Here is a 20807-nt window from a genome sequence, read left to right as displayed (position 1 = left end):
CAGGGTCTCGAGCTTGATGACGAGCTTGGAGGGTACTATGGTGTTAAATGCCGAGCTGTAGTCGATGAACAGCATTCTCACATAGGTATTCCTCTTGTCCAGGTGGGTTAGGGCAGTGTGCAGTGTGGTTGAGATTGCATCGTCTGTGGACCTATTTGGGCAGTATGCAAATTGGAGTGGGTCTGGGGTGTCAGGTAGGGTGGAGGTGATATGGTCCTTGACTAGTCTCTCAAAGTACTTCCTTAGCTTTCTTGGGAACAGGAACAATGGTGGCTGTTTCGAGGGCTGTTACTGAGTGTTGACTATCAAGCTAATTGAAATATTGGTCATATCACAAGTGATACAGTTCATTACAGTCTTTAGGATTGAAAAGCCACAGTAAATTACCCAGTGATAGAAATGTGTGGTCTTATACAAACTGGCCTAATTTACATTGCTCAAAGGGTGCTTTCATGGGACATCATGAGATCGAAGGCCTAATCATCATTGTTGTTGGTTTAATTGTTAGACAATTATCTTTACACTTACTAAAGGTCATGAGAATATTCTCATTTAGGCTAGACCTTGTCCCATTCACGATTGAGGGCATAGGGGTACCTTCACCAATAACCTAAGTGTATATAAGGAACTTGTTTTTTAAAATTCCTTATCTGCCCGCCGTAAGCAGCTGAAATCTGAGCTTAGCCACAACCATGGATCCATTATCTTTGTTTCTGGAATTCTGGGCATCCTCCGCACTTCCCAGAAGCTTCTGAGATAAACTAAAGCATTCGCAATAACCCATTTTGATTGCATTCTGAAACCCCTCTTACAGCTTTGAAGCCATTCTGGGTATCAGTGGAAAGAGTTAAACTGACAGATTTAAACCAGACAGGTTTAATGATAATGCCTTTGCATTTTTTGGCTTGGATTTCTGGGGTTGTGGTCAACAATCGAGTCACTGTCTGCTGTTTTGAAGCTCTCTTTCCCTTCTGAAATGGGACCTAAATGATTCCAGAGTTTGTCTTACTATTGATGCAATTCTCTGGACATGGTCTCTTTACTTTGTTACTGTTCTGTCTAGGAGCACTTTATAGTGAATGTGGAGAAGATGCCTGCCTTGGTAATTCAGGCTTTTTGCATGTTTACCAAGAGGAATGGATTTTAAGATACGATAATGTTATGATAACAAAACAAACCTATTCCTTGGTTGGGAGTGGGACTGTTTTTTGGGGGGCATGTCGGTCAGCATTTTAGTTTTTTTTCACATTGTAAAACCCAACTCTTGCCTGGTGACAGTAGGGATAAATGATGGGTGTATGCGACTATGCGCCTACAGTAATAGTTCTGTATCTTGTTACTAAAGCATTGCCTCCTGCCTGTCATACAGTGATTTAGATCAGTTTCTTCTCTGTCTGTGTCTCTGTGTCTGTCTGGTCACTTAGTAGAGCTACCAATAGTAGGTTAGTAGGTTACATTATACTGGGCTATACTGATGGTGAAGACCGAAATTAAAATATAATAACGGTCATCCTTTTAAATAGGTCTACATTCATTTTAAAAAATGAACTTTATTTTCATGTAGATAAACTTGACCTAATAGCCGTAGTAAGCAATTGTTTTGCTAAGGTAGTCTGTCTATTAAATTGTCATTACCACCTCCTCTTTTCAACTGGCGTTTGATGCTCCAGTAGTTAAACCGCTAGATGCGCAGGGGTGTAGAAGCTCTAGGCTTTGGCACTTAAGTAATAAAATAGTTATTTTATTTTATACAATTCATGTTTTTACTGCTTGCTAGTAAATAAATCGGTCTTCTTTTAGGATAAACTCAGCAAAAACAAATGTCCTCTCACTGTCAACTGTTTATTTTCAGCAAACTTAACATGGGAAATATTTGTATGAACATAAGATTCAACAGCTGAGACAAACTGAAGTTCCACAGACATGTGACTAACAGAAATGGAATGTGTCCCTGAACGGGGGGGGGGGGGGGGTCAAAATTAGAGGTTGACCGATTAATCGGAATAGCCGATTTTAATTAGGGCCGATTTCAAGTTTCCATAACAATCGGATATCTGTGTTTTTGGACACCGATTTGGCCTATTTAAATAATGTTATTATTATTTTTTTTTGTGTGTTTAATTTTTAAAATTTAACTAAGCAAGTCAGCTAAGAACACATTCTTATTTTTAATGATGGCTTAGGAATGGTGTGTTAACTGCCCTGTTCAGGGGCAGAACGACAGATTCTCGGGGATTCAATCTTGCAACCTTACAGTTAACTAGTCCAACGCTCTAACCACCTGCCTCACGAGGAGCCTGCCTGTTACGCGAATACAGTAAGCCATGGTAAGTTGCTAGCTAGCATTAAATGTATCTTATAAAAAAACAATCAATCATAATCACTAGTTAACTACACATGGTTGATGATATTACTAGTTTATCTAGCTTGTCCTACGCTGCATATAATCGATGCGGTGCATATTCGCGAAAAAGGACTGTTGTTGCTCCAATGTGTACCTAACCATAAACATCAATGCCTTTCTTAAAATCAATACACAGAATTATATATTTTTAAACCTGCATATTTAGATAAAAGATATCCAGGTTAGCAGGCAATATTAACCAGGTGAAATTGTGTCACTTCTCTTGCGTTCATTGCACGCAGAGTCAGTGTATATGCAACAGTTTGGGCCGCCTAATTTGCCAGAATTTTACGTAATTATGACATAACATTGAAGGTTGTGCAATGTAACAGGAATATTTAGACTTAGGGATGCCACCCGTTAGATGAAATACGGAACGGTTCCATATTTCACTGAAAGAATAAACATCTTGTCCTCTGATAGTTTCCGGATTCGACCACATTAATGACCTAAGGCTCGTATTTCTGTGTGTTATGTTATAATTAAGTCTATGATTTGATAGGGCAGTCTGACTGAGCAGCAGCAGGCATGTAAACATTCATTCATACAGCACTTTCATGCGTTTTGCCAGCAGCTCTTCGCAATGCTTCAAGTATTGAGCTGTTTATGACTTCAAGCCTATCAACTCCCGAGATTAGGCTGGTGTAACCGATGTGAAATGGCTAGCTAGTTAGCGGGGTGCACGCTAATAGCGTTTCAAACGTCACTCGCTCTGAGACTTGGAGTGGTTGTTCCCCCCCTTACTCTGCAAGGGCCGTGGCTGTTGTGGAACGATGGGTAACGCTGCTTCGAGGGTGGTTGTTGTCAACGTGTTCCTGGTTCGAGCCCAGGTAGGGGCGAGGAGAGGGACGGAAGCTATACTGTTACACTGCCAATACTATTGTGCCTATAAGAACATCCAATAGTCAAAGGTATGTGAAATACAAATGGTATAGAGAGAAATAGTCCTATAATAACTACAACCTAAAACTTCTTACCTGGGAATATTGAAGACTCATGTTAAAAGGAACCACCAGCCTTCATATGTTCTCATGTTCTGAGCAAGAAACTGAAACGTTAGCTTTCTTACATAGCACGTATTGCACTTTTACTTTCTTCTCCAACACTTTGTTTTTGCATTATTTAGGCGTTGAAATATCATAATCGGCCAACCTCGACCGATTGAATTGGAATGGCCAATTTAATTAGGGCCGATTTTCAAGTTTTCAGAAAGTTTCTTAAAGTAGGCTTGTCTGGACTTCATCTCTTTAATCAGAAACAAAACTGTTTCTTGTTGGAAGGTCAATTGAATGAAACCTAGCCAAGCTCCGTTCATGATTCATCCATTAGGATGCATGCCTTGTTATTTTTCCACTAGTGTATGATTTTTCTCTCATTACTGCATCCTCTCTAGTCAATTAACAACATATTGCCACAGAGAATGACCACAGCAGCGTTGGTGACGTTATGCGAGTTGTTCAGAAAAGTGGAGTGGAAAAATGCACCGGACTTGGTGTGAAATGATTTAGTGGGTCAAAATCAGAATCTGTATTTTTGGGGGCGGGGGGATTCCTCTCCAATTAGACATTTCTTCATTTGTATACTATACTACTATTTAGAGGTAATAACTTGAATAATAATAATGTTACGGATAATGTAATGGTAATAGTGAAAAACTGTTTCTTTTTAAGTTTATGCACCAATCCCCTAACAGTCATGTAGGTGACCGTGACCTTAAATTCCAAGATAGTCAAAGCCCTACTCTGGGTTTTAGGCAGAATCAAATGTCTCATGAGCAACAGCTTAATAAAGCATGCCAGTCTCATCTGGTCCAAGGCAACATTGCGTTTTTATGTCGATCATGTGACTCTTGCTTTGAGTTTCTTTGGCGGTCAACCATGAAGAGCTGCCAAATGCTTGAGACAGTTAGTTTCACTTCTCTCAGGAAATCACTGATATTCTTGAGTTTACAGCCTGAACAGTCTCTGCAATCTTTCTGCTAATTGAATATGTTTTAGGGTCCATATTGTACTGTTACTGGAGCTCTGCCAAGGTGGAAGTTGAATCATCCATGAATGGGAAGTTGAAGTGTGTGTCTGTGTTTTTGTTAGTGTTCAACTCGGATGCAGATGCTGAGGTGAAGAGTTCTTTGCTGCTAACAGTAAAGTTTCTGTGGCGGTGCTATTTTTAGAGTAGGCCTATCATGTGACCGCTATTGTAGTGATGATTACAAACAAATTAACGGCATGGGCGTCTGACAACAGAACAATCCTCTTATAGTGGAAAATCTGTAAATCCCATGTGTGTAAATCGTATGTAGCCTACAGTCAGGGAGGTTTGAGCCTGGGTTCTAGATGCAGACAAACCTGAGAAACAGGGAATATCTGTAAACATTAGGCCTATTCTTGTACACCAGACAGATGGACTGTGACACAAAACTGAAACTTGAATGGCAGTCCTTTTTCAATGTAAGATTTCCTATGATTTAAAACATGAATGTCAGTGATATTAGCATTGGCTTGCAAAACTACCGCTAACCTTCATACTGGAAACAGAGACATCAAAATGGTATCCACAAGTTAATCTGCCTCTGGGGAAGGAGACAAAGTGCCTCATTGCAAAAATACAGAAGTATCCCTTTAATAAACAATTTTTGGTTGTACAGCCCTTGCCCCTTGGTATGGTCTACTTAGTTGCTCTCGCCCCAATTAGTTGATTGTTTGGTCATTAGGCTGTTGGTCGACTAAGATTGTTTTAGTCGAGCAGAAACAAATACAATTATTTATATACATACACTACCGTTCAAAAGTTTGGGGTCACTTAGAAATGTCCTTGTTTTTGAAAGAAAAACACTTTTTTTTGCCCATTTTAAAGGCCAGCATCCCGGAGTCGCCTCTTCACTGTTGACGTTGGGACTGGTGTTTTGAGGGTACTATTTAATGAAGCTGCCAGTTGAGGACTTGTGAGGCGTCTGTTCCCCAAACTAGATACTCTAATTTACTTGTCCTCATGCTCAGTTGTGCACTGGGGCCTCCCACTCCTCTTTATATTCTGGTTAGAGACAGTTTGCGCTGTTCTGTGAAGGGAGTAGTACACATCATTGTATGAGATCTTCAGTTTCTTGGCAATTTCTCACATGGAATAGCTTTCATTTCTCAGAACAAGAATAGACTGACGAGTTTCAGGAAAAAGTTATTTGTTTCTGGACATTGAGCCTGTAATGGAACTCACAAATGCTGATGCTCCAGATACTCAACTAGTCTAAAGAAGGCCAGTTTTATTGCTGCTTTAATCACCACAACAGTTTTCAGCTGTGCTAACATAATTGCAAAAGGGTTTTCTAATGATCAATTAGTCTTTTAAAATGATAAACTTGGATTAGCTAACACAACGTGACATTGGAACACAGGAGTGATGGTTGCTGATAATGGGCCTCTGTACACCTATGTAGATATTCCATTAAAAATCAACTGTTTCCAGCTACAATAGTAATTTACAACATTAACAATGTCTGCACCCTATTTCTGATCTATTTTATTTTAATGGACTAAAAATGTGACCCAAAACTTTTGAACGTGTGTGTGTGCGCAAAGCTGTCATCAAGGCAAAGATTGGCTACATTGAATCAAATCAAATGTATTTATATAGCCCTTCTTACATCAGCTGATATCTCAAATGCTGTACAGAAACTCAGCCTAAAACCCCAAACAGCAAGCAATGCAGGTGTAGAAGCACGGTGGCTAGGAAAAACTCCCTAGAAAGGCCAAAACCTAGGAAGAAACCGAGAGGAACCAGGCAATGTGGGGTGGCTAGTCCTCTTCTGGCTGTGCCGGGTGGAGATTACAACAGAACATGGCCAGGATGTTCAAATGTTCATAAATGGTCAAATATGATCATGTAAAAATAATCACAGGCAGAACAGTTGAAACTGGAGCAGCAGCACGGCCAGGTGGACTGGGGACAGCAAGGAGTCATCATGTCAGGTAGTCCTGAGGCATGGTCCTAGGGCTCAGGTCCTCCGAGAGAGAGAAAGAAAGAGAGAATTAGAGAGAGCATACTTAAATTCACACAAGACACCGGATAGGACAGGAGAAGTACTCCAGATATAACAAACTGACCCTAGCCCCCCGACACATAAACTACTTGCAGCATAAATACTGGAGAATCTCATATGAAATATATTTTGATTTGTAAACACTTTTTTGGCTACCACATGATTCCATATGTGTTATTTCATAGTTTTGATGTCTTTATTATTATTCTACAATGTAGAAAATAGTAAAAAATTAAGGAAAACCCTTGAATGAGTAGGTGTGTCCAAATTTGACTGGTACTGTATATTGGCGCGAAAGTCAGTGAACTAATCCATTCTAATCTAGGCCGAGACTAAAAGCCAACTTTATACTTGATCAGAAAATGTGGTCGTATGCTCCATATGGAGGGTGTGAGGCAATTGCGGAGCCTCGAGGCATGCAGAGGCCAAATCGAGCTCCATGCAGATTCGCCTCCCAAATGTTGTAACAATGTGGAGGGCTCTGCATTGACATGATTGGTTGATGGTAGGTGGGGGAGATACATCTTGTAGAAAACAAACTCACTTCCTTGACAATCAGCTTTGCTCTGATTACCCTGACTTCTGCTGAGGCTGTATCACCTTAATAAAACATTTATTGTATTTTAACAGCAACAATTTCAACCTAGACTTTTATTCAACAATACTTTCTACAGTAAGATGTACAGTAGGCCTGATCAATTTTCGTCAGTGCAACCCTAAGTAACAGAACAAACTGTGTGTGTGTGTTCTAATATAAATCTGTGTGATGTTAGCAATAATTTTGTTCCAGTTCAGAATTACAATTATTTATTGTATTTTAACAGCAACAGTTCAAACTTAGACAGATATGTAAGAGTTTTTTTAAAGGGGAAAAATAAACATGAATAGCTATTTTAAATGGGTCATTTGTTTTTGTCTATATTGCATTTGTTTTAGGCATAAGGGCAATGACGTACCGATATTTACGTATAGTTGCATATTTTCATATGTTTGGGTGCCAGGAAATCACAGAATTTCTAATTTGGGTCCCAGGCTGAAAAAGAACCCTTGCTCTACTCTATGGTTTAGTTTGTTTACTGTCTGTTTCTATGGGTGTTTCTGTTTATACCACCACATGTGGCTTTCTTGTAGGCTAATCATAGAGATGGGCTTCTTACGTGAAGTGAGGAGATTAACTCTGCATCAAACTAATGCTCTAACCACAGCTTTAGTGTGCACTTGCAGGAAAATAAATGTCTTAACTCAACTTTACGCACACGATACACTAGTGTGGGTAAATCATACACAGGTTCACTTTGAGCTCAGTGATAACCGGAACGTGACACATCCAAAGCTGGGTCCCTGCCCTCAATGTAGGCCCGGGCCGTTTGTGAACATCCATACACCCTAATAAAACGGCTGTACCACAGTTTCCTTCAAGTAAACATGCAATTGAGCATGTCACATTAATCTGCACTGAAAGACTAAGCATTATCCTCTGTGAAAGGCCTATGCTATGCTGTAGAAAAGTGTTATTGTAATATTACTCAAGCATTAAGTAGAGGGAAGGATTTATAATTCCCTTAATTGTAGTGAAGCCTACATTGCTTCATTTAAATAGTTGAAGGCTTTTTCTAATCCACTAAATTAGAACCACCTTTTCAATAGCCTGCGTATGTGCTGTGATGCGAGTCACATTTCCACTCCTCAGCTGGTTAGTCCAAGACAAACAGCAGTTTGGAGTTCACACACTGTGGTCTGTGAGTCTTTGTTTAAAAACCAACCCATTTGTTAGCATTTTGAAAACGCAGGCGTAATGTCGTTGTGGCAAACTGTTTAGACCTTTGTGAGACGGCAATGCCCAAATGGGAAACGGCCACTATCTGGAATAGCTGAATGTCTTTCGTTTAGCCTATATGAAGCTATTTTCTTAATTGAAGACTTGATCCAATACAGGGTCGTTTGGCACAGGCACTTTTAGCGTGCATGTGGCTAACAGTTAGCATCACAGCTCTTGTTGCTTTCAGTCAGCTCCCTGCAACTAGGCTCTGCTGTGACATTTTTTTCAGCTTTTGTGCTTTAATGTATAACTGTCTCAGAAAACATTTGTTCTCCTTTGATCCCCAGGTGCTGGTGAGAGGTGAGAGAACAGCAGGCAGTGCAGACGGCATGCTTAGGTAACTCCACCTGGCCCAGAATGAGTGTCAAAGATGGCGAATGCGGAGCACCTAGCCAAGATGGACGGGCCTACAACCTGCAGGTTTACCCACGGCTCTCAGCGGACTGCCCATCTTGCTGCACTCTCAAGGTGCCCAAGGAGGCCACAGCTGCCTCCGTCACCCAGGACGCAGCCTTGGCCCTGGGCCTGGACCCCAAGCGGCTCTACGTGCTTGCCGAGGTGAAGGAGTGTGGCGGGGAGGAGTGGGTGCTGGAGTCCTGGGACCTCCCCGTCCAGAGGGTCCTGCTGTGGCCACGGAAGGCCCAGGAGCATCACCTTCAGAGCGACGGTTTCTACTTCCTCCTCCAGGAGAGGAACCATGACGGCACCATCCACTATGTCCACCTCCCCGCTCTCTGCAAGGAGCAGGAGGCCCAGAAGCTAGCAGCCAGAGGATTTCTCCCCCCACGCCATGATGACTTTGACGACCTGTGTAACCTTCCGTCACTCAATGAGAGCAGCATCCTGGATAACCTGCGCAACCGCTTCCACAAGAAAAAGATCTACACCTACGCCGGGTCTATCCTTATCGCCATCAACCCCTTCAAGTTCCTATCCATCTACAACCCTAAGTACGTCAAGATGTACGAGAACCACCAGCTGGGGAAACTAGAGCCGCACATCTTTGCCATTGCGGACGTGGCATACTACGCCATGCTAAGAAAGAGGGTAAACCAGTGCATTGTTATCTCTGGGGAGAGCGGCTCGGGGAAGACCCAGAGCACCAACTTCCTCATCCACTGTCTGACAGCCCTCAGCCAGAAGGGCTACGCCAGCGGGGTGGAGAGGACTATTCTAGGGGCTGGGCCTGTGCTGGAGGTAAGGCTATTTGTATTCGTGTGAAATTAAGTTGGGGCTCTTACCTGAGGCTGTGGCAGTCATGAAATGTCAGCTAGTTATTTTCATGCAAAAGACTACCGGTCCCACGGTAATTGACTGTTAATGAACATAAACACGTTTAGCATCTCCACGCCACCACACATACAAGCCGCTGATGTGTCCCTTTGGAACATCTACATTTAACCTGTCTAGGACTGCTAGCGGAACACCTCGCCAACAGCCAATGAAATTGCAGGGTGCCAAATACAAATCAACAGAAATCTCATAAATCTAATTTCTCAAACATACAAGTATTAGGCACCATTTTAAAGATACAATTCTTGTTAATCCATCCACAGTGTCTGATTTCAAAAATGCTTTACAGCGAAAGCTCCACAAACGATTATGTTAGGTCACCACCAACTCACAAAAGCCCAACTCACAAAAGCCAGAGTCACAAAAAGCACAAATAGAGATAAAATTCATCACTAACCTTTGATGATCTTCATCAAAATGCACTCCCAGGAATCGCAGTTCCATAATAAATGTTTGTTTTGTTTGATAATGTCCATCATTTATGTCCATTTATGTCCAAATAGCTTCTTTTGTTAGAGCGTTTGGTAAACAAATCCAAAAGCGAGTTCAGGTCCAGTCGGACGAAAAGTTCAAAAAGTTATATTACAGGAAAAAAACTTGTCAAACTAAGTATAGAATCAATCTTCATTAAACATTTATGATAAAAATATCCTAATGTTCCAACCAGAGAATTCCATTGTCTGTAGAAAAGCAATGGAACTAGAGATAACTCTCATGTGAAATGCGCGTGACTGAGAACGAGGCTGCTGGCAGACCCCTTAGTCAAACAGCTCCCATCCGGCCCCCCTTCACAGGAGAAGGCTGAAACAACGTTCTAAATACGGTTGACATCTAGTGGAAGCCTTAGGAAGCGCAAAATAACCCATATCCCACTGTGAATTCGATACTCGAGTTTAAAAACTACAAACCTCAGATTTCCCACTTCCTGTTTGGATTTTTCCTTGGGTTTTTACCTGCCATATGAGTTCTGTTATACTCACAGACATCATTCAAACAGTTTTAGAAACTTCAGAGTGGTTTCTATCCAATACTAATAATAATATGCAAATATTAGTATCTGGGAATGAGTAGGAGGCAGTTCACTCTGGGCACGCTATTCATCCAAAAGTGAAAATGCTGCCCTCTATCCCAAAGAAGTTAAGTCCAGTGCCATTATTTTATAGTTGGAAGAATATACTGTAGGCCTATTTGAACTTAGCTGAATTAAATAGAAAGGATATTCCACAGCGAGTGCACACATGAAGTGGCTATGTTGAGCATAAAAGTAATAATTTGAATCAGGTCTTATAGAGTTATTTGGCAAATTTAGTTGTGAATGGTACAAACTTTAGATTGTTTTGGAAATCAAAACATACAGTATATGGGCTCCATGGTGCGACTACAGGCTATTGATGATTTGAGAAAGTCGCAAAAAAAAAAGCTTGTGCTGTTTCTTGATTCAGGCTGAACATGCTATTTTCTCATCAAGTGATCGTTTTTCCACCCATCACCCATTCTCAATTTAATCTCGTCTTCACTAATATGTAAAATTAGTTTTGATTTAGAATTGCCCATCAAATGGGCAGGAACAGGGGCAGGTGGAAAAAGACATTGTCTGTATGCGCTTGAATAGCGAATGGAGGCCACTTTCCTGCTGGTTTGTTTTTCTGTCATGCGTGGTAGGCTACTCCGGTTATTTCACTCCACGCATCAACCACTGTTTAAGGAGCATGCAGCCTCACGCTGCTCGACAGGTGATATTGCGCCATAGGCTCTCTAACCCTGTTCCTGCAGGTACCCAGTGCTTAATTTGAGAAACCAAGTGAAATCTGTTCGGGGACATGTTAACATGTTATCACAAAGAAAAATATTTAATAAAACTGTTGACAGGCCCTCTCTCTGCATGCTCGATAAAGAATGATGGCGAGAGAGGAGATGGAAATGCACGATGGTGAGACATTCTGTAGCGAAAGGTAATGTCAGCCTATTCGTTATGGAAATATAAAAAATGCCCTGTTTAATAGGCATATTCAAAATCAAATCAAATCAAATGTATTTATATAGCCCTTCGTACATCAGCTGATATCTCAAATGCTGTACAGAAACCCAGCCTAAAACCCCAAACAGCAAGCAATGCAGGTGTAGAAGCACGGTGGCTAGGAAAAACTCCCTAGAAAGGCCAATACCAAGGAAGAAACCTAGAGAGGAACCAGGCTATGTGGGGTGGCCAGTCCTCTTCTGGCTGTGCCGGGTGGAGATTATAACAGAACATGGCCAAGATGTTCAAATGTTCATAAATGACCAGCATGGTCGAATAATAATAATAAGGCAGAACAGTTGAAACTGGAGCAGCAGCACAGTCAGGTGGAAGTTGAAACTGGAGCAGCAGCATGGCCAGGTGGACTGGGGACAGCAAGGAGTCATCATGTCAGGTAGTCCTGGGGCATGGTCCTAGGGCTCAGGTCCTCCGAGAGAGAGAAAGAAAGAGAGAAGGAGAGAATTAGAGAACGCACACTTAGATTCACACAGGACACCGAATAGGACAGGAGAAGTACTCCAGATATAACAAACTGACCCCAGCCCCCCGACACAAACTACTGCAGCATAAATACTGGAGGCTGAGACAGGAGGGGTCAGGAGACACTGTGGCCCCATCCGAGGACACCCCCGGACAGGGCCAAACAGGAAGGATATAACCCCACCCACTTTGCCAAAGCACAGCCCCCACACCACTAGAGGGATATCTTCAACCACCAACTTACCATCCTGAGACAAGGCTGAGTATAGCCCACAAAGATCTCCGCCACGGCACAACCCAAGGGGGGGGGGGGGGGGGGCGCCAACCCAGACAGGATGACCACAACAGTGAATCAACCCACTCAGGTGACGCACCCCCTCCAGGGACGGCATGAGAGAGCCCCAGCAAGCCAGTGACTCAGCCCCTGTAATAGGGTTAGAGGCAGAGAATCCCAGTGGAAAGAGGGGAACCGGCCAGGCAGAGACAGCAAGGGCGGTTCGTTGTCCAGAGCCTTTCCGTTCACCCTCCCACTCCTGGGCCAGACTACACTCAATCATATGACCCACTGAAGAGATGAGTCTTCAGTAAAGACTTAAAGGTTGAGACCGAGTTTGCGTCTCTGACATGGGTAGGCAGACCGTTCCATAAAAATGGAGCTCTATAGGAGAAAGCCCTGCCTCCAGCTGTTTGCTTAGAAATTCTAGGGACAATTAGGAGGCCTGCGTCTTGTGACCGTAGCGTACGTGTAGGTATGTACGGCAGGACCAAATCAGAGAGATAGGTAGGAGCAAGCCCATGTAATGCTTTGTAGGTTAGCAGTAAAACCTTGAAATCAGCCCTTGCTTTGACAGGAAGCCAGTGTAGAGAGGCTAGCACTGGAGTAATATGATCAAATTTTTGGGTTCTAGTCAGGATTCTAGCAGCCGTATTTAGCACTAACTGAAGTTTATTTAGTGCTTTATCCGGGTAGCCGGAAAATAGAGCATTGCAGTAGTCTAACCTAGAAGTGACAAAAGCATGGATTAATTTTTCTGCATCATTTTTGGACAGAAAGTTTCTGATTTTTGCAATGTTACGTAGATGGAAAAAAGTTGTCCTCGAAATGGTCTTGATATGTTCTTCAAAAGAGAGATCAGGGTCCAGAGTAACGCCGAGGTCCTTCACAGTTTTATTTGAGACGACTGTACAACCATTAAGATTAATTGTCAGATTCAACAGAAGATCTCTTTGTTTCTTGGGACCTAGAACAAGCATCTCTGTTTTGTCCGAGTTTAATAGTAGAAAGTTTGCAGCCATCCACTTCCTTATGTCTGAAACACATGCTTCTAGCGAGGGCAATTTTGGGGCTTCACCATGTTTCATTGAAATGTACAGCTGTGTGTCATCCGCATAGCAGTGAAAGTTTACATTATGTTTTCGAATAACATCCCCAAGAGGTAAAATATATAGTGAAAACAATAGTGGTCCTAAAACGGAACCTTGAGGAACACCGAAATTTACAGTTGATTTGTCAGAGGACAAACCATTCACAGAGACAAACTGATATCTTTCCGACAGATAAGATCTAAACCAGGCCAGAACATGTCCGTGTAGACCAATTTGGGTTTCCAATCTCTCCAAAAGAATGTGGTGATCGATGGTATCAAAAGCAGCACTAAGGTCTAGGAGCACGAGGACAGATGCAGAGCCTCGGTCCGATGCCATTAAAATGCCATTTACCACCTTCACAAGTGCCGTCTCAGTGCTATGATGGGGTCTAAAACCAGACTGAAGCATTTCGTATACATTGTTTGTCTTCAGGATGGCAGTGAGTTGCAACAGCCTTCTCTAAAAATTGAGAGGAATGGAAGATTCGATATAGGCCGATTAGTTTTTTATATTTTCTGGGTCAAGGTTTGGCTTTTTCAAGAGAGGCTTTATCACTGCCACTTTTAGTGAGTTTGGTACACATCCAGTGGATAGAGAGCCGTTTATTATGTTCATCATAGGAGGGCCAAGCACAGGAAGCAGCTCTTTCAGTAGTTTAGTTGGAATAGGGTCCAGTATGCAGCTTGAAGGTTTAGAGGCCATGATTATTTTCATCATTGTGTCAAGAGATATAGTACTAAAACACTTGAGCGTCTCTCTTGATCCTAGGTCCTGGCAGAGTTGTGCAGACTCAGGACAACTGAGGTTTGGAGGAATACGCAGGTTTAAAGAGGAGTCCGTAATTTGCTTTCTAATAATCATAATCTTTTCCTCAAAGAAGTTCATGAATTTATCACTGCTAAAGTGAAAGTCATCCTCTCTTGGGGAATGCTGCTTTTTAGTTAGCTTTGCGACAGTATCAAAAAGGAATTTCGGATTGTTCTTATTTTCCTCAATTAAGTTAGAAAAATAGGATGATCGAGCAGCAGTAAGGGCTCTACGGTACTGCACGGTACCGTCCTTCCAAGCTAGTCGGAAGACTTCCAGTTTGGTGTGGCGCCATTTCCGTTCCAATTTTCTGGAAGCTTGCTTCAGAGCTCGGGTATTCACTGTAATTGCTCTAACCATTCACTGTAATTGTAGGCTAACTTTGTAAGCCGCCCTGCACAACCAACAGCATTGGCTAGGCCTATAGGTTCTCTCTCAGACTCGTGGATGGAAAGTTTGGAGGGTATAACAAGGTAACCAGTCTGTCCAGTATGCATAATACTACAGTCCAGAGTAGAGGTCGACCGATTAATCGCAATGGCCGATTTAATTAGGGCCGATTTCAAGTTTTCATAACAATCGGAAATCGGTATTTTTAAAATGTTTTAAATACCTTGTGTTTAGCTAGGCAAGTCAGTTAATAACACATTCTTATTTTCAATGACTGCCTAGGAACTGTGGGTTAACTGCCTTGTTCAGGGGCAGAACGACAGATTTTCACCTTGTCAGCTCAGGGGATCCAATCTTGCAACCGCACAGTTAACTAGTCCAACGCTCTAACCATTGCACTCCACGAGTAGCCTGCCTGTTACGCAAATGCAGTAGAAGGTAAATTGCTAGCTAGCATTAAACTTATCTTATAAAAAACAAGCAATCATAATCACTAGTTTTAACTACTGATCCAGTTTCGCAGGCAATATTAACCAGGTGAAATGGTCATTTCACTTGCGTTCATTGCACGCAAAGTCAGGGTATATGCAACAGTTTGGGCTGCCTGGCTCATTGTGAACTAATTTGCCAGAATTTTACATAATTATGGCATACATTGAAGGTTGTGCAATGTAACAAGAATATTTATTACTTAGGGATGCCACCAGTTAGATAAAATACCGAACGGTTCCGTATTTCACTGAAATAATAAACGTTTTGTTTTCGAAATGATAGTTTCCGGATTCGATCATATTAATGACCAAAGGCTCGTTTTTCTGTGTGTTATTATGTTATAATTAAGTCTGATTTGGTAGAGCAGTCTGACTGAGCAGCAGCAGGCCCATAATCATTCATTCAAACAGCACTTTTGTGCGTTTTGCCAGCAGCTCTTCGCAAGCACAGCGCTGTTTATGACTTCAAGCCTATCAGCCTAATGGCTGGTGTAACCAATGTGACATGGCTAGTTTGTTAGCTGGGTGTGTGCTAATACTGTTTCAAACGTCACTCGCTTTTAGATTTGGAGTAGTTATTCCCCTTGCGCTGTAAGGGCCGCGGCTTTTGTGGAGCGATGGGTAACGATGATTCGAGTGTGGCTGTTGTCTATGTGTTCCTGGTTTGAGCCCAGGTAGGGGGGGGGGGGAGGAGGAGCTATACTGTTACACTGTCAATACTATAGTGCCTATAAGAACATCCAATAGTCAAAGGTATATGAAATACAAATGGTATAGAGAGAAATAGTCCTATAAATACTATAACTACAACCTAAAACCTCTTACCTTGGAATATTGAAGTCTCATGTTAAAAGGAACCACCAACTTTCATACGTTCTCATGTTCTGAGCAAGGAACTTAAACGTTAGCTTTTTTACATGGCACATATTTTGCATGACACGCATTTCATTTTTTAAATATTTTTAAACCTTTATTTAACTAGGCAAGTCAGTTAAGACACATTTTTATTTTCACTGACGGCCTAGGAACAGTGGGTTTAACTGCCTGTTCAGGGGCAGAACGACAGATTTGTACCTTGTCAGCTTCCGGTTACTAGTCCAACGCTCTAACCACTAGGCTACCCTGCTGCCCCACTTTCTTCTCCAACACTTGTTTTTGAACCAAATTGAACTTGTTTCATTATTTATTTGAGGCTAAATTGATTTTATTGATTTATATTAAGTTAAAATAAGTTCAGTATTGTTCTAATTGTCATTATTACAAATAAAAATAAATAAAAACTCGGCTGATTAATCGGTATCGTTTTTTTTTGGTCCTCCAATAGTCGTATCGGTATCGGCGTTGAAAAATCATAATTGGTCTACCTCTAGTCCAGAGTATATGCTAGACCAATTATGTACCAATGTTTATTTAATGTTTACGGTAGACTATGTATAACCATCAATCATTTTAATTGAAAAAAAATTCTGGCTTATGCTCATGTAGGCCTATGCATAAGCTCTAATATGTGTATGGGCGTTTTTGAATGAATAAACACCTTAAAAGCGCTGTTCATTTGGTTGTCAGGCTTTGAAACAACATCCGCAACGACCATGTTTTCCACTCAGTTTCAACCTGTAATTGAACTCCTTTCTTCAAACTGATCAATTCCATTGAGGTGAGTTTTAAAAGCACAATACTGTTTTGATGGGTTGGATGTGATTTTTCCATTGCATTTGCATTGATGTCAGAGTGGTTAGAGGGACAATAGAGCCCTGAGAACCAGGCCATTAGGACCTGATGGAGGTACAATAGAGCCCTGAGTACCAGGTCATCAGTGACCTGATGGTCGTTAGCAAGTTGGATACTACCAACGCATGTCTGGAGTGCATAAGAGGATATTATCGTGACTCAACGGTCACGTGGAATTTTACTGCGGTCTCCGCAACAGCCCTGCTCCTACCTCATATGAAACCTTGCCTAGCAGGGTTAGGGTTTAATATTTTCCTGGTATTTTACAAACGTTCCATCCCTAGAATAAATCACTTATTTCCCACCAAAACTGGAAGTGTCATTCAAAAGCATTATAAAGTGCATAAATATGTCTGGATTTGATTAGAGCTTGGGTCAGCACGAAAATTCAAACCTGATGCTACCTGAGCCTGATGAGCCATATATTAAATATATTTTGAGGCCTATATTAACTACATTTATGAGCCCAAGCCCAGATGATTGTGCAATTATCCAATTCATGCTGTATATGATAGTGGCTACTGCACATTACGCATGACAGAAAAACATGAAAGCCCATAGATTTAGCTAGCTATAGCCTATGCTCTCTTGGGTAAATAAATGAAACTAGCTCCAGTTAGCTAATCTTTTTTGAGTGTGAACTGTATTACTGGACTGGAATTACGCACATCGTGCAAACCATGATAAAACAGAAGAGAACATGCGATTCTGGTGCAGCACATGCAGCCTACAAAGTTACAAGTTTTGGCTAGCGAATTTGATTTACATGTTGAAATATAGCAGGGCCTATTTGTATATTTAGTAGACTGACAGATACAGTGGGGCAAAAAAGTATTTAGTCAGCCACCAATTGTGCAAGTTCTCCCACTCAAAAAGATGAGAGAGGCCTGTCATTTTCATCATAGGTACACTTCAACTATGACAGACAAAATGAGAAAAAAAATCCAGAAAATCACAGTAGGATTTTTTATGAATTTATTTGCAAATGATGGTGGAAAATAAGTATTCGGTCAAGGTGACTAATGTTGTCATGACAAACAAGAAACATGAGTCTGCACTCTGTCCACATGAATACTATTGAAGAAGTTCAGGAAGCATGAAGAGATTGTCAAACCTAGTTCTTCCAGAGAAGAGGAATGGAAGTCACTTCTGTCTTTTGAGATGTGCCCCTAGTCAAATGTATTTTTAACTTGAACCAGGAGTTGGAGATCTCAGTTATAGTCATCAGGCATGTGACCGGAGGGGGTGAAAGATGATCTCCAAGCATGTAGAGACATTTGTAAAAGCTGTTTTCCCCTAAAAGAAGAAATGAAAGAGAAGATGTGGAAGTATTAGCCAAGGCCTCAGTTGAACCCTTTACAAAGCTCCTTCTGAAACAACTCCAAATTTACTAGATCCTGAACAAAGGTTGGCTTAAATTATATGGTGTTGATGCAAATCACACTTTGAGCTCAATATCAAATTAAAATTTTGGCTTTCTGGAAGATAAACATCTGAATGTTTTTACAGAAAGTGATCCTGCTTTGTGATATACCCCCTTTGTTCTATATCAGTGTCTCATGAGTAATGTCATGTGAGAATAGAGTGAAAATCAGGCCCTTGACCAGGAGTCAGTGTCTTATCTTGAACAGTTGTGCAAACGGAAGGAAACCTCATGGAAATACTTTCTAGGCACCAGCTTTTGAATAACTCTGAAAAGCTCTAGAGCTCCCATGTGGCTCAATATAATGTTCCGTATTCTATTTGTGGTCTGGAGCTAAACCTAACTGTCAATTCGAAATGGATCATACACATTGTTGCAATATATTATATGTTGAACAATTGCTACCATTCATTACCCTTAATTGGAAAAACTAATGTTCTGGGAATGAGCCAGCCATGGTAGTGAGAATCAATCAACACGTTTAGGCCTAGTACGATACAAGTTACAACAAGGGGGTAACAATCGGCATACAGCAAAACTGTGTGAATCATTAATGTTTTGCGTCAGGTGAGTTGCACTTCCACCCTTTGTGAGTAGATGAGGCTATATGCCCCTGGCGCCTGTCAGCTTTTGACTGATGACAGCCTGACTGATTCCCAGGCTCGTGCTGAACCACAGCTGTCTTTTGTTTGGACTTAGAGGAACAAACACACCTATCTGTGGGCTTTCTCTCCCACGTTTTTAAAGCTCAAGGTTGTTTCATACACATAGTGGTCTTTTCCATGGGATAGTAATGGGATAGTACAAATGGGATAGTACAATAGTTGTGATACACTCCACAGTGATGAGGCTATTTGAGCTACTTTCTGAGTCCTGGTTGGCTCTCAGACTCGTATGTTGTCAGTGACCTCTTGGTCCATGGTCATGTGACATTATGAAGAGCTTCCTGTTGGAGATGGTTGAGTCAGTCACTGAAGGACGAAAGGCCTGCTCTGGGCCCCAGGCACCATGCCGCCTCTTGAGTCAGCCTGGTAATTCCAACAGAAATCTGCACAGGACACACACACCAGCAAGCAGAATTCCCAGCCCTGCAAAGAACATTCTCTCACCAGTAACACACTCATTCTCACCCCCCCCCCCCCCACTCCCCAAAACACAGAATGCATAAAACTTACCTCAGCAGATTTGCCAAACTTGTAACACAGATATCACAAACACACACACACACACACACACACGAGCACTATAAATCGACACTTGCCATTGGTTGTTCATTTGTGTGTGGAGCTGGCTGCTTTAATTGGTGTTTGGAACTAATGAACCCCAGCTCAAATCCCTCTTACATTCTTCATTTTTTTCCTCAGTAATTTGGCAAAAAAAATTGGATAATTAACTAGAAAAGGCCTCGAAATGCAGTTTATTGGAAGTAAATGCAGCATTGTAACTTGCCTGTATGCATTTCTCAGATCTCCTTGGATTCGAACGCAAAGTGTTCAATCTGGTTATTCACACTTGAATGACAGCATTTACCCCTAAATTTAAGCTATTCTGGTCCATTTCCTGAACGGCAGAATAGAAGAGAATACCGTAGCTGGCATGCTATCTGTCAAAATGAGTCTCAAAATCCATGGCTCTTTTACAAGAGAGACTAGTCGTTGTGCAGCGTTCAAAGGCAGCAGAAGGATTAATGAATGGTCCCTTGATGCATGTCTGTCTCAGGTCTTTGGTTGGAGAACTGAAAAGTGATTTTCCCCTCAGTCAGCAGAGTCTGTGTCCCCTTGGCAGGCTGGTTGAGGCGGATTCTCCCTCCAGACTGCTCTGCTGCTTCCTCAAGCCTGTTTTCTGATGGGCAGACTGAGAGACTGGCCTGTGAAACAACTGAGACCCAGCCAGGACCAGAGGCTCCATCCTGACTCCCCTGTAACAGCCTTACCAACCCCTACACACCACACACACACACACACACGCACCACACACACACACACACACAGCCTCTTCTCGATCTTCTGCAACAACCCCACAAGATGGCTGACATGAAATGGCATTTTACAGAAGAAGCTACAGAGGAAGCAGTATCTCCTTAGAAGTTATCTGCCGCATTTCTTGTTCCTGTCTTGCGGTTTCCTCTTCCATCGAGTCCAGTTCCAACTGTTGTGACTTAAACTTTCATTCATCGAATCAACTAACTGTTTAATTGTTACCCAATCTTTAAAAAAAAGTTTTATATTTGTATTAATCATGTAACGTTTAACTCATTAGGAATTTGGGGCACCACGAGAGCGGTTGTTTAATAACCTCTTGGAGCTAGGGGGCACTATTTTTATGTTTGGAAAAATAATGTTCCCAAAGTAAACGGCCTATTTCTCAGGACCAGATGCTAGAATATGCATATAATTGACAGATTAGGATAGAAAACACTCTAAAGTTTCCAAAACTGTATTGTCTGTGAGTATAACAGAACTGATGTTGCAGGCGAAAGCCTGAGAAAAATCCAATCAGGAAGTGCCCCTGTTTTTGAAACCTCTCTGTTCTTAGAGTTACTATTTCCCGA

General features: G+C 41.7%; 1 protein-coding gene across 11 annotated transcripts in view; it reads left to right on the top strand.

Moving 5' to 3' along the window:
* The window catches only part of LOC109889163 (unconventional myosin-IXb), a 112200-nt gene that overhangs the window by 25466 nt on the left and 65927 nt on the right, over positions 1–20807 (top strand). For all 11 annotated transcript variants that reach the window (XM_031822562.1, XM_031822566.1, XM_031822561.1 and 8 more), the window contains one exon: positions 8544–9453. In XM_031822562.1, the coding sequence (XP_031678422.1) occupies positions 8614–9453 (840 nt within the window). In that variant the 5' untranslated portion in view covers positions 8544–8613. The remainder of the gene's footprint in view (positions 1–8543; positions 9454–20807) is intronic.

Source organism: Oncorhynchus kisutch, linkage group LG4, assembly GCF_002021735.2.
Source record: "Oncorhynchus kisutch isolate 150728-3 linkage group LG4, Okis_V2, whole genome shotgun sequence".
NCBI classification, from domain to species: domain Eukaryota; kingdom Metazoa; phylum Chordata; class Actinopteri; order Salmoniformes; family Salmonidae; genus Oncorhynchus; species Oncorhynchus kisutch.
This window is presented reverse-complemented; position numbering and strand designations above follow the sequence as displayed.